We start from the raw sequence: 26,495 nt of genomic DNA on the forward strand, positions 1-26,495 counted from the left end.
AAAGAGGTAATTTGGTCATGAATTACAAGATATTTAGATGTGAACGATAAGCCACTTTAAACTTTTGAGAAAAGGAGCAAGAAGAGAATTAAAATGACACTTAAGGAAGAGGTTTGAGTTGGATAGGAAGAATGGTGAGAGACTGGGAGGATGTTAATCTAGTAAAAAAAATAAATAAATTTCAGTAAGGGAGATTGTCTGACAATTTTTAAATTTCTAGCCAAAAAACTCCATATTCCTTAAACTCTAAATGTGCTTTTGATTGTTACGGTGTTATGGCATTTTTTAAACTCCTTCCTTTGCAAAATTGCATATTCCTAATTATTATATATATTATTATTATGTATTATAATAGAAGCATTTTATTTTCAGAAGGCACTTGATGAAATTGTTGCTTCTATAATGGCACAGTCACAGTCCTTGGCTCTCTAAATTTACACTTTGAGCAGTTGAGTCCTCTTGTCACCTGGCACATGTACTCTTCAACACGTAACCAAGTTTTCTTTGTCCCCAGAAAACTATCTTCATATTAAACATAATAGCATCCTTGTCAAATGAAAACATATATGTGGGATAGTTTGCCTTAATCATTCTCCAAACTGGACATTAATCTCATATATTTTGAAAATTAATCTTTAATCACATTTTAAGGTTGGTGGGTTAAAGGTTAGCTAGCTTTATCATGCTTCTGTAACTCTTAGCTGATTACTAGAAGTATTATTTTGGTTTTGAAGCTATAAGCATAAAGAGCAGGGAAGCAATAATTAATATATTTCTGCGGGGAAGTATAATGCCGTGGTTGAAACTCAAAACATTACCTAAAATTATCGATACAAGGTGAGTAGTCATATAGCAGGGAATGTGCCAAATGCTTGAAAATCGTTTCAGTTGCCAGTCAGTCTCACCACCTTTGCATTCATAACTACATGGGTGATGAGCTTGGATGTTTACGGTTGGATAGAAAACTCAGATTGCTTTTCAGTTTGTCACAGTTATAATGGTAACTATTACTCAGGTATTACTCAGACCTGTGCATAATAGAAAAAAGGAAACCCCTTATTTCCTCATCTAAATGCAATGGGTGCCCAACACTTGGGTGAAGATCTTTGGAAGCAGAAATAAATTCTTAGATGGAAACTTTAACCCAACACAGTCACTCATCTTCTTGGAAGCTGAGGTTTTTCAAACCAGTTAGGTTAGAATGGCTGGCAGAAAATCTGAATATTCCCATCGAAAGATGTAAAACTATGAGGGAGAAAACGATGACAGTAAAGACATCCAAGCTAATGTGACTCTATTGTATGTGTGTGTGTTTGTGTATGTTTCTTTGAAAATTTGGTAGATATTTTGCTCGATGATGCTGGTGATGCAACCGGACATAAAGATGGCCGCAGCGTGAAAATTATAGTCTCCATAAGCAAGGGCTACGGTCGAGCCAAGGTATTTCTTTAACCTTAAGTTCTTTATTACTAAAAGATGAGAATGACCATGAATCAAATAAGTATTTGTCATAAATATACTATCAGCAGTGTTTGTCTTGGCATTGGCCTAATCTATTATAAAAGCATGAAAGTTAGGGACTCGAAAGAAATGACATCATCCTATAGGTAAAAATGTGTCTCAGTATGTCACGTTCATTCACTGAAAACAATATTGGCTGTCAGCCACCCTCATTTCTAAAACCAAAAAAGCACATTGCTTTCTTTGACATTAACATTTTGTCTAACTAAATACAGGTGATATTTATGATGTATAGAAACATGTTGCTAGAGCTGCCAAGACAGTCTTTGTACAAAGAAGAGACTATAAGTTATATGGCTCTTCTAGACACTGGAAAGATATATTTTATTGAACTCACTATGACAAATTCCATTGACGCTACTTGTGTGTATCATTTTAAAGCAAGGTCTTAGATGATAAGGCAAATATTCTAATTTTTCTGGAATCAGATATTGCCTTCAAATTGGCAATACCATTCTGACCCTAGCCTCTTCTTGAAACTAAAACTATTATTTCAAGTTGAAATTGTAGTTCAGTGGCCAAAACTACAAATTTATAAGTACCCAATTCTGTTTTTTTCTGTTTTATCAGACAGAAAAACAAAAAAATCTTTAGAATTTTAAGATTATTGAAGTTTGAAAAGTGAGCTAGCAATTGTGAATTTTTACACTGAGCATATATTCCAAGAATTCTAATGCCATAAACTTTCTGCTTGAGCTGCAGATCTGTGCCTGAATTTCCCAAGTGGGTCTTTATGTAAAAGACTGTAATAGTCTCAGTGAAGCTTAGATAGTCTAATGATCTCTGATTTGAAAGCAGCTGCTTAAAAGCACTGTATGCATGTCCGTTTTGACTCAGTTACAATAACGCTGTAAAACAAGTTTTCTTTTTCAGAATAATTCTGAAAGATAATATTTTTGAACATTGGAAAGTAGTTGTCTTAGTCTTCTTGGGTTACCATAACAAAATACTATAGATTGGGTGGCTTAAACAACAGAAATTTGTTTTCTCACAGTTATTAAGTCCAAGATCAAGGTGCTGGCTGATTTGGTTCCTGGTGAGGGCTCTCTCCTTGGGTTGCAGATGACTGCCTTCTTCCTGTGTCCTCACTTGGACTTTCTTCAGTGTTTGTACTTGGGGAGAGAGAAAGAGATGTCTCCTACTTCCCCTACTTAGAAGGCCACTAATCCCATGATGAGAGACCCACTCTCATGGCCTAATCTAGCTCTTATTGCCTCCTGCTGGCTCCATTTCCAAATACCATCAGTTGGGGGTTGAGGCTTTAATATATGAATTTGGGGGGAGGGACACAAACATTCAGTCTATAACAGTTGTTACAAAATAAGAATGGTTTGCTGTGAATTTCTCAACTTTTTCTGTAACAGATATTGGCTTCAGGTTATATCTAAATAGTGCTGATAATCATTTACCCTTATAAAGTTAAATGTTGCAGATGAAGAAATTGAGGCTCTGAGCCAGCTAAGTGACTTGAACTAACATCACATTTCTTAATTACATGGTAGATGTTGTGTGTTGTGGAATCCATGTCTTCTAACACCTGACTCAGTTATTTTTCCACCTCTTAAGGACTATGCAAGTTGGTGACTAGAATCAGGATTGTGATATATCAACTGTCTAATTATATATACTGGTGTCATGATCACTATCTCATGTAACCATTCCAGTCAACATAAAAACGGCTTCAGTTAGACTATAAATTGAATTGCTTACTTTTCTAATATATGTAGAAATTCCTCAAAATCCCATCCTACAAAAACGATAAATTTGGGACATTTGTTTGTCTTATAAAGGAGTTCTTTGCTTGACAAAATGAGTCCTGTAGGATTCCCTGGCAAGTTCTTCTAAATATTGAATTTTCTGATACATTCAAAATGGGACCTGTGTTGTGAATATGTGAATGCCATACTACCATGGATAACTTATTTTTCAAAACTGGACTGGATATTAGAGATAACCTAAATAAAAAAACAGACTGAGTTTTGGACTTAACAAAGATAAGATCACAAAAACATTAAGATGGGGCTCTAGGACTCATGATATAGTTCTGTTCCATCTCTATCACTATTTCCCTCCTACCAAGTTGCTTCTCTTCAGGAATGCACCCACTGCATTAAAACGGAAGACTTGTTCTCTCCTGGCCCTTTCCCTTCTACTGAACAGGTCATGAATCAGTTTTCCTTGACCATACCACTTCATCTAATCTCTTTCTCTCTTGTTTTTGTTGCTATCCTGTTACTTTGTTAGTTAGTTTGTTTGTTTGTTGGGGTATTTTGTATAATCCACTGTGTATGTCTGTTATTATAAAACCCATAGGTTTAATATATATTTTAGTGTTAATCACCACTAATATTAATATTTTTAGTAGAAGATATCATAATAAAAAAAGACACACAGTTGGATTTTATCTTGTTTTATTTTGTTCTTACTTAGGATCAGAAGTCTCAGGCATATTTGATAGGATCCATTGGTGTCAGTGGAAAAACCAAGTGGGATGTCTTAGATGGTGTAATTAGACGTCTCTTTAAGGTAAGTTGTGCAAGACATCCTGATATTAATTTTCAAATGTGTTTCATTTTGGATGCTTCCCTTAGCTTTAATGGCATAGAGATATCTGCTTTTCCTCTCTTCCATTTCAAATATTAAGGAAAGTTTTCTCTCTTTATGCTGTTTGATATTAATTGTTCTTATATTACCCATTTCTAAAATTCTTGATAGCTAGCTTCACATCCCCATGAGTTTTGTATTTGTTGTAGAGGAGTTGGACCTCTGTTTTGACTTTCATTTTTTGTGTATACCATTTCAGGAATATGTATTCCGAATTGATACATCCACTAGCCTTGGTCTGAGCTCTGACTGCATTGCCAGCTACTGTATAGGAGATTTAATTAGATCCCATAACCTAGAAGTGCCTGAACTGCTGCCTTGTGGATACCTTGTCGGCGATAATAACATCATCACTGTGAACCTGAAAGGTAAGAATAAAAATGAAAAGCACAGTTGTATTTTTTTACCAACATTTATTTTCTTTTCTTTTTTGCAGTTTCCCTTCAAATTTTCATATTTGAAAACTATGTTAACCACTTTGATAATTTTGATATGATATGAGCTGTATTTATATTTAAAACACTAAAATCCTACTAAAAACACAAAAATCCAAGTAAATGAAATTCTTTGAGTTTTGAGATGTAATTTCGAAGTTTCTCCAACACTCAGAAAAACAAATGTGATGTAGCGAATTTCAATTTTCTAGATTTTCCCCATTATCATCTTAGATTTAGGGGAGATTCAAAAAGTTTATTGCATATTCCAAGGTAATATATTCATTCTTTTACCTTTAATTTTAAAATATGTATACCCAATAAGTACCCACTGGGGATAGAGAATGGAAGTTAAGAATCAGGGATGAGAAATTCTCTTTGCTTTGAATAATGTGACTAATTCTAGGCAAATGGAATATCTAAAGTATGCTTGTATCCATAATTCCTTGTTCATATATGTTAAAGAGTCAGAACACATCTATATAAACTATAGATTAATAGAGGGATTTGTCAATATTTGATTTTATGATTAAGGTAATTGGGTGAGTAAAAGGAGAAACTGTTGCTCTCCTTCTTAATTCCTTACCAAATACCTATTTTATTTATATTCTTCAAAAGCTTAAGGGGTGGTACAGCTGGGATGTATAATGAGAGCTAGAGGGAAATAAAGAGAAGGAGGAAAGAGGAAGAAAAAGAGAAGAACATACACACTTTTATACTTTTAATTTTTACATTTATTCTTAACTACCACCTTCAAAGAGAAGGAGGATTTTATGATAGAATTCATAGTAATGCTTCCATCTCTTTGTGGAAACATAAAGTGAGAAGCATGAAATAGACGAGGGAAGTCTAAGCAAAGAGGAAAAACCTGCTTTCATTTGGATGTTCACTCTGCCTTATTACTGATGTTTTGTGTCTTAAAATAGCAACACACGTGGGATCAAATGTCAAGGAAAGTATCTTGCAAGGACTGCATTCCAATGGCTAACAAAGCCCAGTTGCCAGTTGACACTCTATTTTAATTTCAAGCTTATGTAGAACAATAAGCCACACTCTTCCCTTTGTTTCTCCCTTCAGGGGTAGAAGAAAACAGTTTGGACAGTTTTGTTTTTGATACGCTGATTCCTAAACCAATTACCCAAAGGTACTTTAACTTGTTGATGGAGCATCACAGAATTATACTCTCAGGACCTAGTGGTACTGGAAAGACCTATTTAGCAAACAAACTTGCTGAATATGTAATAACCAAATCTGGGAGGAAAAAAACAGAGGATGCGATTGCCACTTTTAATGTGGACCACAAGTCTAGTAAGGTAAGTCAAGGCTCCTAAGACAACTGCTGCTATTTATCCGTGTCTTAAGCAGCTAAGCTTTAAGATTATATGAAACTTCCATATTGTACATGGAAACATAGCCGGCTCTTCGGCTGAAACTAGAATCTGGTGAATGACTAACCCTATTTCATGAATTTGAACAAGACTGCTCAGTGACATTCAGGTATCAGGGATTCACAAGCATTGAGAATGGACAGAAGAAAAGGACAGAGTCTCTGTTGTCTGATTTCTCGTAGACATCATTTAGGAAGTATTAGAGCAGAAAGAGATCCATGCAAATACCACAGAAACAAGAGGCCATGACTCTTCCTGCAGGAATCAGAGCTTTATAAAAGCCAATACTTGGTCTAGGTCATAATAAATAAGTAGGAATTAACTGGGATGTTGCAGCAATGGGGATTTGGGTGTAATTAATATATTCTAAGCAGAAATTCTGGGAGCAGCAATTTGTTTACATCATATTTCTATAGGATTTCTGCTGAGGAACCTTAGGAAATTGAACAATATTCCATTTCACCATCTGCTAAGGTTTAATGTACCATAATCATCCTGAGTGCTCTCAGCTCTTAAATAGGCATGAGGGGCTATAAAACCCAGCCAGTACTTTCGTATATTCACAGTGAAATAAAGAATCCTAAGAAGGAAATAGTTGATGCCTAACATATTCCTAACACTGGACTATTTTTGCCTATAGTTACTTACATTCTCAATCAGTGCAACCTAAGGTTCTCTTAGGAAACTACATCTGGTATAAGCAATAGCTTGAAGATATCCAGATGATACTGGGTTCTGTTGTTTTTCTAGAGATAACCTGGTTAGATGATCTAAACTGACCCAGTCTCGCAGAAACCTCTGGCCTGCAAATTTTTAGAAAAGAAACATGACTCCCCAAAGCAACCCAAACCCACTGGATTCTTGACATAAACAAGACATTTAATTTAGTGAACAAAAATTTCTTAAAGGAGTAGTTCATTAAGTCCATATCACTGACCAACTGTGGGACCTAGGGCTGATTGTTAAATTTCTTTGTGCCTTACTTTTCCCAGCTGTAAAATGGGAAAAAATAGTGGGGTTGTGGTAAGGACTAAATGGGTGAGTATCTGTGTGTGTGTGTGTGTGTGTGTGTGTGTGAGAGAGAGAGAGAGAGATAGAGAGAGAGACAGACAGACAGACAGATAGAAGCAGGGAGAGGGAGAGAATAGTACAAGTAGCAAGCACCACCTAAGGGTTGCCTGCAGTTATTAACTATAGCTCTTGGTTCCCAATACTGTAACGGTTTCTTACACAAATACACACAGACACATACAGACCACCCACCCCCATCACATACACGGATCTTTGTTCAAAATTGGCTTATATGTATTTTTCAAGGAGAACAAAGGTGTGTATAAAGCATGATGGGATCTCTTAATGTGGACTCAATACAGCACATGAATTCCGAATGTTTCTTTGGAACTCAACACTATTTGGATTGTGGTTGAACCACCCATTCTCATTTCAAGTAGAGAGAGACATGGCACCTGAGGCAGAATATTGAACTCTTCTTTTTTTTTTGCGGTACGCGGGCCTCTCACTGTTGTGGCCTTTCCCGTTGTGGAGCACAGGCTCCGGACGCGCAGGCTCAGCGGCCATGGCTCACGGGCCTAGCTGCTCCGCGGCATGTGGGATCTTCCCGGACCGGGGCACGAACCCGTGTCCCCTGCATCGGCAGGCGGACTCTCAACCACTGCACCACCAGGGAAGCCTTGAACTCTTCTTTAAGCAGAAGCAGGAAGAGCACAGTTGTTTGCTTCAGCCTACACCTTTAATGCCTCCAGTGAATTCTGGGTCTCCTCATAGCTTTATTTAAAAGCTTTTAGCACATTTTGTTTTCTTTTCAGCCAAAATGATGAAAGAATTGACATCTCTTAATTACCCTCAGTGCTCTCTTTGGTGTTTCCTTAATGTTGATGTGACAGAACTCTTTAGAAGTTATTTCTGTTATGAAAAAAACAAGGGGTTGGAAGATGAGAGAAGAATAGACTTATTAGAGGAAACAGGCATTTTGATAAAGTTGGAGAATCACTTAAAATCAAGTTTCGAATCAGATAGATTGACTTGGATATAATTCGACATGCTAAAATAAAGTAGGGTAACTTAACATTAGTTCTAAAATTTGCCTCACTCCAAAATATACTGTTATATATAAGTTCTTTTTATTTCAGTTAAAAAAATGTTTAGTACTTGGAGATATTCTTAATAATAATTTATATGTCCTTTAAAATTTGATCAAATATATCCAGCACTCTTATTTTCTACTTTTTCTGAATAAAATCACTTGTGCCATTTTGAGGTCAGTTTAATCTTTGTTATTACAAACTGATGAAAAATGAAGCTTGCCAAGAGCCTTTGAACAGAACAAATGATGCTAGTAAACAGTAATAGGAAGAAATCCATGGACAAATCACATGGCATTCATCACCAAGAAAGCACAAACTACAACTAACAAATGCTTATTGTTTCTTTAGGTTTGTAAGATTTGAATGAGCTGTCAGTAACGTTGCATACCAAGTCATGGCCAGAGAATTTGGCCAATTCTTGCCAAATTGTCAGAGAATCCACACTTTATTTTCGGGGGGTTGATGGTATGTGAGAGTGGTATAGAGAAATGGGGATGACAGGTTGGGATTGTAAGAAGGATGCTGCCAAGTGTAGATTTACTTAAGTAAAGGGTGAATGAGTACGAAATAAATTCTTTTCCTGAGAAATGGAACTGTGTAACTGCTGACATGCTTTCTGCTATGCCTTCGATAGCTCTGAAGAGACAAAGCCACAAATCACTCACTGATTCCAAAAAAAGCCAATAATAAACCATCAAATGAAAAAAATCTTTTCATGTTTTTGTTCCCTCTGCATTTTAGATTCTTTTCCTCTTCCCACTCTTCAAGCCCTCTCTCGAGTTGCCAGCTGGAATATTTTGATTGAAAGCAGGACACATAAACAGTTACACTTTGTGACATTTGATATGGTGGGCCCAGAGGCTAGAGATGGATTAAGCAAAGAATATGTGGCCAGCTGAAGCCACTTGGAAGGTTAGGTGGGAAAAGATCAGAAAGCTGGACTTGGCAGATTCATTCTGAGTGTGTCTGGAGTCAAAATCAGAGATAGCAATGATCAATAGTTTTTGTATAACTGCTGTGTTCTCTGTATATTTTCAAAGCATGGGATTCATCTCATTATCAATGTCCATCTAGTAGATATACCTGTTTTTTTCTGCCTGATTAGATCTTGGACATGAAACTTCTAATGCTAATGTATCAGTACTTCAATCTAAGATTTTACCCTGATTAAGCTAGAGTGGGGATCATGAAGTGATTTCAGAGAGGTTTGAGAAAACTCAAGTTGTATGACCAAATTATTTGTGTATGCCTGTTTCTACTTGTGACTGGTCCGTAGCTTTCATTAGATTCCCAAAGGGATCTACTACCCTTCTCAAGATGAGAGAGGACCACAATAGAATCTAATGGCCCTATTTTTCCAAAATCACCCGGTGATTCTTCTTTACCAAATTCAATTCAAACTTCTCCCCCTCCCCTGCCCCCTTCAGCTCCACCACCTCCTCCTCTCCCCCCACCTCTCTCTCCCTCTTTTGATCTGTATATACTAAATTGCTATAATTGATCCCCCCTTTCTAGAAATTGTTCTGATTTTCATGATTATCATTCTCTCCTTGTCTCCTTCCTACCCTCTAGTAAGCTGCTGCTCAGTGCCTTTCACTGACTATTTTTCCTTCACCTTCCAGTAAATGAAAATATTCCCCAACATTCTGTTCTCTCCCACCTCTGTTCTCATCTGGATAACTCCCTTGTTTCAACTTGTATTGGCTCCAATTGGACACTATTGGCCATGCCCACTCTTCCATATGGTAGGCATTTCTATTAGCTTACAAGTATGTTTTCATTAGCATACTAAATATACATGTTTAGGAATGCCAGTTTCAATTCTTGTGTATTTGTGATGTATCTGTGAAAATATATCACAAATCCATCTTCTTTCATCCATCTCTACTACCATTACCCTCCCACCCAAATAAACACTCTGTCACTTACTTGGACTATTGCAATTGTTTACTAACTGCTTGATTTACAACTTGCATTAAATCCCCCTTCTCTCTCTGCCTCTTTATCCTTGCACCTCATGGAAATAGAATGTCTTCTATTCATTCATAATTCTTCTTTCGTAATTAAAAGCTGACCACATTAAAATCCTGCAGTGTTTCCCCACTGCTTTCTGCTCTAGGTCAAAAATCTTCCCATACTTCTACTATTTCTCTTGAGTCCCACAGTGTCTCTTGGCTTCAGCAATTTCAGTATCTCTTGACTGGTTTCTCTTCCTCCTTTGCAATATACTTACCACACTTTGAAATCATGATTCTGACTACATCACTCAGATCCCCAGAATAGTCAATGTTTCTTCACTGTCAGTAGGAAAAGTCCAGTAGTCTTACCAACCATTCAAGGTTGCAAACTTTCCTTTCCGATTTATTTACCACTCTTTCACAAAACATATACTACTGGGTTTTTCCTACATGGATATCATATTTTTATGTTTCTGCCTTTGTTCTTCTCCATCTATGAAGAAAGCTCTTCTTCCATTTTTAAGCATCACAGTATTACCTAATCTTTAAAATAAAGGGTTAATAGCAAATAATACACCACCACAAAGTCTTTCCCAGAAGCTACAAGTAATCTTTACATGCTCTGAACAAAGTCTTTAGTGTATATTCTTTTGAGGTAACGTATTAGTTTTCACTGTGAATTTTAGTTATCTATATACTGCCTAACCTATTCTGGGCAGTAAGCATCTTGAATGTGTTTTCCATTTCTAATTAATCATCCTATCCTTCACATGTATGTCTCCTTCGATAAATAAATTTCTCTACCCTGGGGAAAACAACAACATATGAATGGTGCACATGTTTATATAGTAAAATCCAAATTCCTCTGCATGGATTCAAAGTCTTTTCGATTTCCCCTTTCATTGAGATCACTACTGCCATGGACCATTTCTCTTGCAAAAGCAGAACACCAGTATTTCTCCCAACACATCACACACTCGTATCTTCCACCTCTTACGCTTTACTCTTTATTCTTCAATTATAGCTCCTGCCCTCATACGCTATAGTTCTATGAACCTTAAATCTGGATTAGATGCCTCTCTTTAGTTTTTCTATAGTGTTTTATGCATTTCAGTTATCACATTGCCTTGAGACTTCTTGTTGGCCTGCCTTTCTATCAGCTCTAATGCCTGAATATAAAAGTAATATAAAAGTACCTGGCACATAGTAGGCGCTTGCTAAAGCTGTGTTGAAAGAGTAAAAAACTATGTACTTATCATTTGGAATTCTATTCATTATTCAAGATCCATCATGAAATTGTTTTTTAACCCTGCTCAAGATGTACAAATGGAAAATGTCATTGTAAATATTCAAATATTATGGAAATGCTCTTACTGATTAGGATAATTCTAAGAAATCTAATTATATTTCTGGCCTACCCATCTGTGAGAGCAATCAGTGAACTGGTTATCATATTTAGATTAAAAGCTATTAGAAAGGAATAATATCTGTAAAGAACCAAGAAGCTTAATAAATGCTAAATGCTAATGTCAAGTGACCTAATGAACTATAACACATTTTGTCTGTTGTTATAAATTACAACAATTGCAAGCAGATAATAAATAAATAACAAATCAACCAACCAACCAACCAACCACAGTTTTATTTGAGTCCCAGGCCTGTATTTTCAGATGCACCTCATCAAAATGAATTGGAATTAAAATATTTAAAGTCTTATTGGAAACTTAGGGGGTACCATTTTGGATTTAGTGTATACTTGAAATTATAAGGTTTGCTAAAATCCATCTTTATCATTATAATACCAAAAACAAGAATGAATCTCAGTATTTGTGGTTTATCCTAAGAGCTCATATCCAGAATTCTTTTTTTTTTCACTTTTCTTCCAGGGAGAAAACAACTGAGGAGTGTGTCCTTGTGTTTACAGCTTTATATTTACTTCAGGTGTCCTGTACTGGCTTTTCTCTTTCCTTTAAAAGTGTATCCTCTCAACATTGGATGTTTTTTTGCTTTGTAGAGTAAGGTTTTATATCAATGGAATGATCTGTGAGTTTTAATCAAAGAACCTGGATGGACGACAAAATGTATCATTCCTAAACTATGAATTGCTTTCCATTGGTATAAATTTCTCATTAACATATTTGTTTTCTTTTTTTTTAAAGGAATTGCAACAATATCTAGCTAACCTGGCTGAACAATGCAGTGCAGATAATAACGGTGTAGAGCTTCCAGTTGTAATAATTCTTGATAATCTTCATCATGTGGGCTCTTTGAGTGATATCTTCAATGGTTTTCTCAACTGTAAATACAATAAATGGTATGCTTGTGAAATATTTCGAGTGATAAGATATGAAAAAATGGTGATCAAATATGCATTCTTGTGCCTTTATACCTTTTAAGACGTATAGTGGATGCTATTAATTTGAGAAGCCTTCATTACTATTATACCATATTTCCAAAGAACCTCTATGTGTTCATTAGAACATCTATTTATTCATTCAACAACTGCGTCCCAGGCACTTTTATGGCAACATTACTTACTTGATGATGTTAACTTCTACAGGTATGCTGGAAGTCTGGGAGACCATTATCAATGATGGAATGTTTGAATCAGGGAAATTAAGAACTAGAACGAAGCTATAGAGCTCTTGTTTCACTCTTAGTCCATTTAAAGTTTAAATTCAGCCTTCCTATAGAAATAATTTTAATACATTCAGATATACCTCTCTCCACTAGTGATTCTAATTTTTAACTATTTACATGAAAGAAAAGGTTAAAGTAGGGTATAAAAAAAATCTGAAAACCCACTTAAGATTCACTATAGTATGGCCTCTAAAAAAAGACATATAAGAACAACAACATAAATGTTAGTTTTAATGGTGCAAGTAACCCAGTTATCTCTGCTAGAGATTTTTTAAATGTTAAAAATTAATCAGCATAAAATAAATATTGAAACAAGAATACAAATTCTTTCATGTTATTAAGAACCTTTGAAATAATTATGAAACAAAAGAAAAAAATTAATGAATTAGATTATAAGCACAAGAATCATAAGATGTTGGAGTAGAGTGAGATCACTGCGATTATTCTGTCTAATCTTTTCATTTCATAGATGAGAAAACATGGGATTAGAGAGGGAAAATGATTTGCTTAGGATGCCAGATCTGAAATTAGAACCCCAAATCTTAATTTCCAGTTCAGTGATCTTTGTCATTTTCCAACCAAACACTACAAAATTACCCTTTTACAGCCTAATGTTAAAATGGAAAAATCCATATTTATCTAAATTGTTTTCGCAGACAATTTTAATGTATTAATCTCTTTTACCTTTAGTACATATAAATTTTCTTTTTTTTCCCCAGTCCATATATTATTGGAACAATGAATCAGGGAGTTTCTTCATCACCAAATCTAGAGCTGCATCACAATTTCAGGTGAAGATAAATTGAATTTTTTTAATATTGTCTCTTTTCTGTTTGCTTTTGGTTATTGTTTTTTCCATTTGTACGTTGAGAAATCCTGCCATTGGTGACCTGGGGTGTGAAAATAATTCTCACTTCTTCTGACACTCTTTCTCAAGCAGACATTTTGTGATCCTCAATCTGTAATCAGAAGTGTTTCTTTCAAAAAGAAGAAAAAAGAAATGTTTTTTCTGCTCACTATGTCCTGGCTAAAGTAGAGCACTTTTTTTCTAAGTGTGAGAAATGTGAAGACAGTTCCTATTTCAGGATTTGTGATTCTCCTACAGAAGAGTGCTCAGCCTGTACATGCCCACTCACTGCTGTGACGCACATAAGCTTCTCTTTAGCTCAAGATGAAAAGTTAGTTACAGTATAGCTCTAATGCTAATAGACCTTCTCATCCCTTTGATCATTAACATATGGCCACCAATTAAATTAGGAACATTATTACTTTATATTGGAAAGAGAATCACTGTAGACTTAAAGTTTAATTTATATAAAAGTTTAATTTATATAAAGATTTCTGAGTTTTTGGTTTTTTTCTCTCTTTTTGTAGGTGGGTACTATGTGCAAACCACACAGAACCAGTAAAAGGCTTTTTAGGCAGATATCTTCGAAGGAAACTGATAGAGATGGAAATTGAAAGGAACATACGCAATAATGACCTAGTCAAAATTATAGATTGGATTCCTAAGACATGGCATCATCTCAACAGTTTTTTGGAAACACACAGTTCTTCTGATGTTACCATTGGTGAGTTCCAAAATTGCAATATGCCATTTTCCAGGAACTACGAGTACGTGGTAAAGATGGCCAGATTGGAGGGCAGAAAATAACAAGTGAAGCTAATGTTTTTCAAACTTCCAGAGATTTAAGTTTTCATTTTTTTTTCCTTCTGAAAGTTTGCCTTCTTCCAAGCTTTGCATAAATATTTCTAATTAGATTCATTTTGTCTGACTATTATGGTTTACTAAGATTTTACTGACATCGAATAAGTTTAATATAGACAAATATCTAAAAATCAGATAACCATTTGAAATAAATTGTGTCTGTTTAGAGTACCTTTCTTTATGCTAAAAACAAATATTAGCTTATGGCTCATATCAAATATAGTTGTGAGAGAAGATTTTAGTTAGAGATAATTTAAGTGTTTTACATTTTTCATGAAGACAAAATTGTTTGAATTATTTTCTTGAGTTGGCATAAAGATGTTTGTTTTTGTATTCCTTCTTAAATTGCATGAAAAAAATGTCCCTTTCCCATTGCGGTGGATCATAAAGACATACTCACTAAAGACACAGGGTAAATTAGAAAGAACAATTCTATATTTGTGATCAGAAGACCAAGGCAGAGACCCACTTCTGCAAATAATGACATATTTTGTATTTGACAATTCATTCCAGCATAGTTTTGTCATTTGTAAAATGGGGCAGATTGACTGGATTATGACCTTTAAGGTTTCTCCTAATGCTAAAATGTTACATTTTAGATGAAGGTTTTAGTGTAAAAAGAAAGGAGGGTCCTGGAGATTGGGTCTTCAGTGAAACACACTTTAATATAATCAAACTGGCCAAGATTATAATTTTCTAAGAATCCTATAAGAAACATTCCCCCCAAATGGTGTCTAAATATGGGTTTAGATTGCTACATATAATGGTTCTTAAAAATGTTTTGTTATTTGTTTCTTCTCAGGTCCTCGACTTTTCCTTCCTTGCCCCATGGATGTAGAAGGTTCTAGAGTATGGTTCATGGATCTCTGGAACTATTCTTTGGTACCTTATATTCTGGAGGCAGTGAGAGAAGGTCTGCAGGTATAGTACTCAATTTTCTTTACTGTTTTAAAAAACTAAGTGAAAAAAATCATCCTTTAAAAGCAAAAATAATTCATTTCTCTGAGTATTTGTGCAGAAAAATAAGGCATGAACTATATAAATATAGTGGTAAAGTTTGAAAGAACAAATAGTATACACTACTTTTTTTCTGTTCTGAGAATAAATATGTAGGAGAAAGAGAAAGCACAGTTATTCTAACAAGTACACATTGAAGGCCAAATTTATTGCCATAGGTGTTTACAGACCTGTTTTTTTAAAAATATTTATTTATTTATTTATTGGCCGCACTGGGTCTTAGTTGCAGCACCCGGGATTTTCGTTGCGGCACGTGGGCTCTTTGTTGCAGTGCGCAGGCTTCTCTCTAGTTGTGGCACGCAGGGTCATTAGTTTCGACGCGAGGACTCTCTAGTTGTGGCACATGGGCTTAGTTGCCCTGCAGCATGGGGGATCTTAGTTCCCTGACCAGGGATCGAACCAGCGTCCCCTGCATTGTAAGATGGATTCTCAACCACTGGACCACCAGGGAAGTCCCCAGACCTGTGCTTATTAGATAGCTAGTTAATTGCACAGTTCTGCATCTTATAAGAAAGGCATGTTTATATGGACCTTGATCATTTATTCCCTTCTTATCTAATCTGCAACAAGTAGTTTTTGCTTATAGTTTCCTTGCTTTAGGATATTTCTTTGTTTGAAGCCCTTTAACGTCACTTGTAAGATCCTTTACTATTTATGAGAGTGCTCTAAATCTAAGGCATTTGACTTTTTAAAATCTATGGCAGGCGGGTTTAGGAGCGCCCCTGCTGTCCCTGTCATCCACCTGTCATCCACCCCTTCTATTTACTCTTCACTAAGAAGTCAAAATATATCACTAATAGGAAAACCCTTTTTCTTCAATAAAATGTATCATCCCTTTTCCATCACTCTTGATTTTTTCCTTATATTGAAGTTGAAATTTCACGAAATTGTAGAATTATAAAACTTACGTGTGAATATTTTAAGATTGATATTGTATAATTACCAAACTTGTGGCAGAAAAATCCAGGCATCTTTACAATAACTTAGCTAAGGTTTAGGTAGTATTTTGCTTAGGCATCTCTATTTCTGGTTATCACAACGGCTGCTAGAATCAAGACATACTTCATGCTTTTCACATTTTGTCATCTGCATTACTGTGTTAAGTCTTTATTTTACTGTCTGAAAAAACTGGTTTTCTATTTTACTTCATTTTGCTTCCTTTTACCATCATGCTTTCCTCACCTAGTAGAAGGCATGGCAGTGATTTAGAACTATCATACTATGAGGGTGTTCTGAAAATTCAGAGGTAATGATTCTAGAGAATGCTATCAATTGGTTCTAATCCATATTTAAGTAACTCAATTTCATATTTTTAAGGGTATAAGCCAAACTAGCCCCAGAAAGTGTCTCCAACAAAATTAAAGACTGTACCAAAGGTTTTTATTTTTCAAGTATAACATAGCACATGTGAGGATTCCTCTAAAACTATTATGCTATCTCAGATGTGAGTTGGGTCTCTTGATTTCAACCATTTTTACCAAAAATATATATATATATATTTTTTATGAAAATGTATTTAAAGTATTCACGGTCATAATTTTAGAATAAATATTTAAATGAATTATTTGTTCTCTAGATACTATTTCAGTATTAATAAACTATGATCCAAATCTTTATATGTGAAATTCTCCTTATTTCATATTCATTTGCTAATATCTAGAAAGAATTAGAAGCGTTTTAAAAACTCAAACACAATAATACCTAAAAATCCTTAGATCTCATTTTTTTAACTGCATAGTGTTTTTAATATTTAAGTCAATATTATTTATAAAACACTGTCCTGAGAATTATCATACTATAAAGCTTCCATTTAAACAAAGGCATGATCACTAAGGTAATACCAGTTTCCCAAACTGAGAGATACTTCAAAAAAATTTTTGAGGCGGGATTAAAAGATCTCAAGTTTTTTGCTGTGGTTCTAGATGTTTAGTAGTAGGTTAGTGTGAAAGCTGGTTCAACCATGATGTAGGGAGTAGCTGGATGTTGGTGGGGGTTGGTGGCAGGAGGCAGGAGGAATTCAGCACTGGGAGAGAAAAAGGAAAACCCTTTGGTGAGTAGAGAGTTCTCATTGCTACTGAAGGATATGCTGGACCAGAAGTCTGTTGGCAGATGATGTTCTTGGGATGGTCCATATGTGACTTCTGGAGGAACAGGAAAAAAAGGAACCACACATGTCATGAACCATTTCCTTGGCTATCCTGGCAACAAAGAACCATGCATTGGAACAAGAGGTGGAAAAACAAAGCATGGTTACAAAGATGAAAATCTGAGTTGAGAGGAACAGAAAAAGCTCTCTTCAAATGAAGGCTGATACTTTGATGGAGAACCGTATGGGGAATACACTTTACCAGATGTTCTAGTTGAAAAAAACACTGGTGATGCACTGGATTTCAATTTTTATTCTGATGATTCTATCTTTATTGAAACATCAACCATCAGATTATCTCCTGAATGTTTAAATTTCATTTCTTTCAATTCTTCTTCTATAGCATCTATTTTACTCTGAAATATAGAATTGAGCCTGTTTAGCTTTCTATTGGTCACCCCCAATTTTGCTGTCCTTGATGATTCTTTAAAAGGCTGGCATCATTTCCTTTCCAAGAATTATATGCTTTCCTTCAATTAGTTTAAGTTGTATAGCAAGCTATGTTTTACATCCTCTATAAAGCAGATTTTTAACTGAGAGAAATTTTCTGCTCTAAAAGAAGAGAACTATTAAAAAAAAAAAAAAAAGAAAACTAACCATTGCCACCCCTACCATCATCCCCTAAAGAAATGCACAGCTATCAAGACCTGAACTTTTTTTTTTTCTTAAGACAAGCTGCCACAATGTCATACAACTTCTCCAGGAAAAACTCAAAAGACAGTTCCAAGGCAGCCATGGGCTTTCATGGCCTCAATGTCCGCCATTTTGCTTTTGTCTCACTGTACCACAAGAAGCCACATAGAACACTTAACACGGTGTTCTGTGCCATCCACGACCAAGATGTGTATACACCTAGTAACCAGGATTGCCCTCAGTGGAGTAGGAGAGTCCATTAAAGAACTAGCGTACCCATGTTACTGTCCTCTTCTCTTAATTTTAACTTTTCTTTCTGTGCCCCTGTGGCTTATACTTTTTTTTTTTTACCAAGTCCCATCAACCTCTTTCTCCTCAGTGTGCCCTTCCCAGTTTGGTTTTGGCTTTGCGTTCAACTTAAAAATTCTTTAACATCGCTTGGATTCATCTGCCCTCTACTCCACTGCCAGTATTTTAACCAGGCTTTATAATCCCTTTCTATTAATTTTCTCCCTCCATATGAGTTTTGACAAATCTTTCATTTCCCATGATTCTCCTCTTTTACTAGTGGCCTTATAAAAAAATATCTAAAAAGAGTTTTAATGGGAAGCAGTGAGATTATAGAGGAAGTTAATCCGAGGGAAATGGTTGTCGGAGAAAGGATTCTTATTTTCAAGGAAAAATTTGAGTAGAATGAAGTGGACAGAGAAAAGAAGTCTCTTTTATTCACCATCTTTCCAAAGTGCACTTTAGTAAAGAAAGCTATTTAGTGTCTAGTTTTTAATTTCTCCATTACTGGAACTTTCCTTTCTCAATGATGAGCTTTCTTTTAGTTTGTAAAAGTACTAACAAAGATAAATGGGGCAGCCATTTCTTCATGTATTTAAAATAAAGCTCCCTCATGCTCTCCTCCAAATGTTGATAACCTATCCCAAATGTTCAGCTTTATTTTGTCTCAAGCTTTATTTTGTCTAGCCTTCAAGTTTTAAGTGAACTATATAGAGAGATATATGTTTAAAATCTGGAAAATTGTGTATGGACACTTCATTCCCCTGAGTCCCATAGGAACTCAGTGTGCAAAGGAATCAATCAATTAGTAGTCACCTTTTGTACTGAATAGAAATGCATTTTATATGTGCTAAATTTGTGATCACTTTTTAGATGTATGGGAAACGAGCACCCTGGGAAGATCCCTCAAAGTGGGTGCTTGATACATACCCATGGAGCTCAGCATCTTTGCCTCAGGAGGGCCCAGCATTACTTCAGCTGAGACCAGAAGATGTTGGGTATGAGGGCTGCATATCCACAAAGGAAGCTACAACCTCAAAGCACATTCCACAAACTGACACAGAGGGGGATCCCCTGGTAAGAAGCTGATGTTTGGTTCTTCCTATATAATCTTGACTATAGTGTGCGGTCATTAGTATTTATGCATCAGAGACATTAGTTATCCTAGGTAGTATTTGAAACTGTCCTGATATTGGTGCTCAGTTTTAAAATTTTTACCTTTGGCCTACTTTCATTGGGTGAAACTCTTAAAATGAAAGACCAAACTCATATGCTTAAAAATAATCAAAAAACACTGAAACCAGGCTGAACTCTGCGGCCATAATTTTTCTTTCATTATGCAGAAAATTGTGTAAATAAATCAATAAATTTTAAACATTCAGTACTCAATTCATTAGGTATGTAAGAGAAAACTGAATTTTGTTCTAAAATGAAAGAAACCAAAAGAATATAATCTAATGTATGCTTGAAGAACTAAAGAATGTTTTACACGTATCTGACTAAATTTAGAATTAGTCCTCTGTTGGCAACAGTAGGGAAGAATAAACTGACTTGAAATCAAAGGGACGTTATTCTCTGCCTTGCTCAGTTTGCAATCATGAAAGGCTTAATATAAGTCAGTAAAACTCCAAAGTATGAATACTCTGAAAATATTAAGTACGTGATAGGAAAATGACTTTATTTTTGTATGTATATTTTATTTTTAGAGATGACTTTCCATAGATTGGTATCAAACATAATGTGTTTGTTAGCTTACTATTCTCTGACTAAAGGGATCACTGGGAAACCAATACAGAAAGAAGACATGCTGAGATAAAGGTCATTATGTTACTTAAAACAAACAAAAAAGGAAATGATTAAAATCATAATCTATAACTATACCTAAAGACAGAAAATGACTTGCTATCTTGTGGAATACCCTTATACCAACAACCCCGACATGTATATGTCGTCATCACTTCAGCTGATCATTCTGAATATTTGGGGGTTTATATGTGAACCATCTGATAAAGTTTCATGATTTTTTTCCCAACAAAATGGACACACACAGAAGATTTTGCATACTATTTCAAGAAGTTCCATAAAGTCACAGAGATATAAACATTGACCTACTTAGAGCCCAGGGATCTCTTATTTTGGACTTTTGATCTAGGCTATAAACTGCTTAAGGGCCTGGAGTTGTATTTTTATAAGAAGTATCTGGCCCTTTAGCTCATACGTAGCTAGAACTCAACAGTGGTGGTGGAATTGCTTTGAATTCTGCATAATTGTGAGCAGACACTAAGTAATTCCTGATAGGATGATTAAAATGTAATAGAGTAAAATTAAGCCTTAGAGGACAAATATGGGTTATTTCCTCTGAATTTTTTATAAATTCCAGTTCTCCTTTTGCAGATTTTAATACAGTTCCTGATAAAGGTGAGGTGTTTATAAGGTTTGTTTTCAGCGTTACTCTACAGAGTATGGGACATTTAAGGGATGTCTTAAATTTTCCCAATTCCCATAGTCCTGGTCAGCTAAACCCATTAATCACTCCTTTCCCTGGCTCAGAATGCTCTTGTCTTCTAGTATGGAAAGGAGATCAGGATCTCCACATTTTGAATGAGAATTTGGGTAAAAAATATCTCTGATTCCTAACCTGCTGCTCACCTAAACATCTTAAGGAACAAGGGGTTATGATATCTGACATGTTAAACGACAAAAACCTTATCATCTAAAAATCTTTGAATTAGGCACATTCTGATAGAGAAGTAGGTACCTTTCCGCATTTATTGCTCTATATTTTTATAATTATTGACATAGGTAAAAACCTATTTGCAGTCCAATCTAAATCAGAAAAAAATCTACTATTTAATGTCAGTAATATATTTTTGAATCTGAACACGGATGCAAGTGTTTGGCACATCTCACAGTGTTTAAAAATATAATGTGTATTCATCATCAACAAACTCATTAATTTCATTCATTCAGTAAATATTAGTAAATAATAAGTATGTACTCAAGGCTAAGACCTGGTGATCAGAAAATAAATTAGATCTCATTTCTGATCTTAAGAAGATCACAGTCCAGCCGTGGAGAGAGACATGTATATATATAAATTATAGTAAAATAATGATATGAAGTATATCATTGAAGTATATCCTAGATAGATATATCCTAGATAGAGTTGTGAGTCTGTTGAGGAAGTGATTAGGAGAAAGCTCCAGAGGAGGAAAGGCTTGAGCTAGGTCTGGAAGGATGAATAGAAACTCATCATGGGGTTGGGTGGGGAAGATCCAAAATTAAGAAAATAGCACGTGAAACGTGATGGAACAGTACAGTAAAAATAATGAGTTTAGGGAGCTGTATACAAATTGTTGGGATTAGAACAAAAGGGACGGGAGGAATTACAGCTACAGAAGTCTGCAATTGTAAAATCATGTGAAGCCTTGTTTATCTTGTAGGAAATTAAAATTTTATCACGCAGACAGTGGGGAGCCACCAAAGGTTTTTGAGCAAGGGACTTACCTCATTAGATTTGCAGTTTATAAAGGTCACCTTGATAATAGAATAGAGGGCAGATTAAAGGAGAGAGGATGGAGGCTGGGAGACTAGCAGATGTGTAAATACCAGGGATGATAAGGACCTGACGGAGGTGTTACAACTGTAAGACGTTATATTTCTGACCCTGGGTATGGGAAAGAAGGAGGGGGGAAGAGAGCAAGGAAATACTTTTGTAGAGAATAATGATCTATCCGAGTGACTGCTGAATGGTATGGAACCTTACCTCCCTCTTGTGATCTCCTTTGACTTGAATGTACAAAGCAACCCTATGAGAAGGCAGAGTAAAGCCTTCATATGTATTTATTATGAATCTGAGATTCTGAACTTATTCTAATAGAACATATTTACTATATGGCACCATTTTCAAAAATTAAGACCTTAATAATACTGTTATTACACGGTGAAACTTCTACAACAGTCAGCATTCAAGTGATTTCAAACATTTGTGACTGAGATAGAAGCACAACCCTTGAAACCATTTCTGCTCTTGGAAGGTGCTCAAAACACAAATCTCTTTTACAAATCATCTTCACCCAGATGCTTGAATATACAGCCGGCTACTAATAAGGGAGGGGCTGACAAAAGAAAGGAAAAAGAGAATATGAAGGTAGGGGTGTGTGTGTGTGTGTGTGTGTGTGTGTGTGTGTGTGTGTGTGTGTGTGTGTGTGTGTGTGTGTGTGTGTGTGTGTGTGTGTGTGTGTGTGTGTGTGTGTGTGTGTGTATGCACTCACGCTCGAGAGAGAGAGAGAAACAAAGAAGAGAGGAGAGAGAGGGCAAGAGAGAAACAGTATATTGATGGAGACATTTAGCTTTTTGACTCACTGGGTTTAAGAGGTTATCACCAACTACTTTAATTTCATATCTTTATGTAGCTAGTTTAATAAATTCAGGGAATTAGACAAAAAATTATATTGAAAAATATTGTCCTGAAGAATATTAAAATGACTTTAAAATATGCTGTAACTGTAGCTTCTTCGTCAGAAAGGCATCCTTGCTGGAATTGGTAATTACCAGTTTGTCATTTTATTTCACAGGTCTTTTTTGAACACACATTTTACACTGAGCATACAAGCATGCAGAGCCTAACATATGACTAAGGAATCCTTTTTAGATTTCTCCTTTCTTTGGGATCAGATTCCCTGTATTTCTAATTTGGAAACAAAACCCAAAAAACTTTGATTACATTATGAAATAGCAAAGTTAGCATGCATTAAACAATACAAACATTATTACAATTTACAGAAACCCTTGATAAGAAAACAACCCTCCCGAAGGCATGTGCCATTTTTTCTGTGCTTTCTAAAACTGTTGAACCATTTATTCATGATTCACTTTTAAACAGTCTTTCTTTTTCCATCCCTACCGGTGGATCTGCAGATCTATTAAAATCCAAGCAAGGTGCCTGCCTTTTATTTTCTAATACATGGAAATGCTAGCTGTCTTTCTCCCCAGCTGCTTTCACGCCTACGTCCCTTTTATGAGAACAAACATTGCCATTGTCCTATAAGGCTGGGAAACTTGAGACAGCCGCTCTTGTTCCAGAAGGTGGTTGTAGTTTTCAGTGAGTTATCCATCATATTTTAGCCAGACATTCAACAACCACAGAAACTTGACAGTGATTCTTCCCTTCTCCCTCTTCCAACGTTCATGGTCGGCTTCATTTGGTCACCTCTCAAGGTCAGCTCCTAAGCAGCAGATGGGGGGCTCCATTCCACTCCATCCCCACCTCCTCTCCAGGGACTGTGTCCAGGAGCCCGTGTGTGCATCCGCCTGTAGGAACATTCAGGACTTTCAGTTGTCATTCAGTGCTTTCTGCTTCTCGCAGCCAAAGAGCTGGGCGGCTTGGTGTACTCTCCAGCCACGAGCCCAGATGTCCAGCTGTGATACAGTTTCCTTTCCCCTCTCCCTGCTGGAGCTGTATTCATTTACAACTGCAAATAAAAGACTTATGCGGAGGCCCTATTTTGTCCTTATGGTTTGCTGTTGTAGTCACGTTTGGGAGAAACCGTGTAGGAGCCAGGGGCAGCTAGTAAAAATCTACAATTTTTTTCCGTTTCCCTTGGAGGGGATGAGATGGGTCGTCGTGTGGCTCGGGGCCGTGTGTTTTCTGGGACTGGCTTCCTCCGTGCATCATTGCCTCCATCGATGTCTCCTTTTCTTTCTTCAGATGAACATGCTAATGAAACTCCAAGAAGCAGCCAATTACTCGGGCACACAAAGCTGCGACAGTGATAGCACCAGCCACCATGAAGACGTTCTGGATTCGTCTCTTGAATCTACCCTCTAGAGGGTAAAAAAAGTTAGTGGAAAAGACTATGCTTTAGAAAAAGAAAAAAAGGTTAAAAAGTAAGGTATTTTCACTAAACCACTGACAATATGAAAGCACCCTGTCCAGGGCCCTGATCCAGGGCCGTGGTCTCCGAGGAGGCAGTAGAACTAAGTTTGAACCGCCAAGATGCTAAATTGACACAGAAGTGTAACTTGCTTTCCTTTCTAGGCATTTTTATATCCGTGGAGTGATGTAAGGCTCCATTACTCAACTGGAAAGGACCCTAATGACAGGGCAACTGAATAGATTGCACATGGGATAGCCAAACTGGACTTTCTGTTTTTCCTCTTTAAAAGTTTACAATGCAGACCTTTTTTTGTTGTTGTTCCTTCCTTTGGTTTCCTCTGAGGGGCTGTTCTCCCCAAGCAGGGTCCATTCTTCTGATCCGTCCAAGCTCCTTTGTGCCACATGGTGCTGGTCACGGAACCCCAGTAGTGTTTGTGTTGTGCGCTCACCCCATTCCTAAATGAAGAGGCCAGGCCTCCGCAAGCACAAATGGAATTGTGCAACCGCCAGGGGAAACACTGCTGTGACAAGCTGGAGAAGTGCCAGTGTCATTCAACTGCCATGATCACAGGATGTGCTCCACCCACTTTTTAGTGTCTGAGTCACGGGTTTGATAAGGTTGTTTTTACCACCGTGGTCTTTTTAAACCACCTGCCCACTCCCTTAAAAAGAGTTTTATACCAATTATTAGTCAACACTGATAAAAGGCTTTTTTAGGGCTTTATTTGTTTGAGCCTTGTCAGTGAAAAGAAGCAACATTTCCTATGGTGCTGTCTCACTGCCTTAAAACCAATTTCTACAACAGTTTAACAGTTGGTTTAAATCCTAAACCATGGGTGATTTCCACTGTCTTTTCATTTACACCACCGGTTAACGCAGTAGCCTCATCTCTCTCTATTTTTGTGTTTGTTTTTGAAGAAATGGATAGGAGAAAGATCCGTATTTTTACCTTGTGAATAGATTGCTTTGCCTATCCTCCAAAATACTCAAGTAAACCCAGAAACCCTCTTTGACTGTCACTTAAAAGCGAAGCCATGTGGCTAAATTTCATCCAGCTCTAGGGGAAAGAGTTTCAGAAGGCGGGAGATTGTGATTTCTTATCCAGCAGAGCTGGAAGCACTAGATGCAGCATGAGCACAACGATTCCGCTTTTCTCCCCTATTGTTTTTTTTTTTTTTTAATTATTATGAGTTTTGAACATGTTGTTTTGATGGATATTGTTGTACATGAGAAATTCAGCATTCGAGAACACTGATGCAGTGAAGTCACTGTGGATGAGGAAGCGTTTATACTGTAAAAGGACGTTAGATTTGCACAGTCTACTGGGTAGGTATTGTAAATAATCATTTTAAAAACTTGCACAAATCGAAATAAACACACAAAAAAAATTGTATTTTATCCTGTGGGTGTTAAGAGATGTTTCACTTGCTGAGATTTCCTGTACTTTGCAAATACAGAATGCAAACCCTCAACACTGTTATTATCTGGTGTGTTTGTCCTGTATTTACAGTTGTGATGACCATGCAGGAGCTATCAGTGCTAGAGTGAGCATGCTTCAAAACTGTCCATGAAGCCAATCCATTTTCGGAAAAGTAAAAATGTCTGAAAGTGCATCTGTCGTGACAGGCTTTCAAGAGAGTGCATGAAAACTGATGGGAGTGATTGGAGGAGTTCCCACCACACACAGGGGACAGGTTTGAAATTTATCAACCCAAGGGCTAGGCCATGGTGTAGACTTGTCCCATGCATGTGAAAATGTGCTACTTTCAGGACGTGCAATTGGTGCTACTCTCTGTGACCACCCACGGGTCAGTTGCTATAGAACAATAACAACACGAGACATCTGCGCAGTTGTCAGAATGTCACTCAGTCCATAGGTCCTCCACGGTGCTATTGCCCTAAGGGAAATCGGAACTGAATTTATGCACATAGAATGGTCACCCTGACTTTGAAGCCTCTAACGTGGATCACATCTGTGGTGAAGCATCAATATATGTAGCTGGATGAGTGACTAGTGGCCCTTGTATAATATGTGATCTAAGAAAATTGCTAATCTTTCCCTGCCGTTTTGAGAAACACGGTCATAAACAAATTCCTGCAATACATCCCAGTAGGTCCGCCTAGTTTACAACTTAAACTAGTTTGTGAAACATTTGTCTGTATACATTTTATATT

General features: G+C 36.4%; 1 protein-coding gene across 3 annotated transcripts in view; it reads left to right on the top strand.

Moving 5' to 3' along the window:
- Positions 1-25,496, top strand: part of NAV3 (neuron navigator 3) — an 835,897-nt gene extending 810,401 nt beyond the window's left edge. For all 3 annotated transcript variants that reach the window (XM_033431322.2, XM_049694975.1, XM_049694976.1), the window contains 10 exons: positions 1,343-1,440; positions 3,952-4,047; positions 4,325-4,493; positions 5,637-5,872; positions 12,170-12,324; positions 13,370-13,441; positions 14,025-14,221; positions 15,161-15,279; positions 19,316-19,519; positions 24,153-25,496. In XM_033431322.2, the coding sequence (XP_033287213.1) occupies positions 1,343-1,440; positions 3,952-4,047; positions 4,325-4,493; positions 5,637-5,872; positions 12,170-12,324; positions 13,370-13,441; positions 14,025-14,221; positions 15,161-15,279; positions 19,316-19,519; positions 24,153-24,272 (1,466 nt within the window). In that variant the 3' untranslated portion in view covers positions 24,273-25,496. The remainder of the gene's footprint in view (positions 1-1,342; positions 1,441-3,951; positions 4,048-4,324; positions 4,494-5,636; positions 5,873-12,169; positions 12,325-13,369; positions 13,442-14,024; positions 14,222-15,160; positions 15,280-19,315; positions 19,520-24,152) is intronic.
- Positions 25,497-26,495: the final 999 nt, after the last annotated feature.

The sequence above is a fragment of the Orcinus orca genome, chromosome 11 (genome assembly GCF_937001465.1).
Source record: "Orcinus orca chromosome 11, mOrcOrc1.1, whole genome shotgun sequence".
NCBI lineage: Eukaryota > Metazoa > Chordata > Mammalia > Artiodactyla > Delphinidae > Orcinus > Orcinus orca.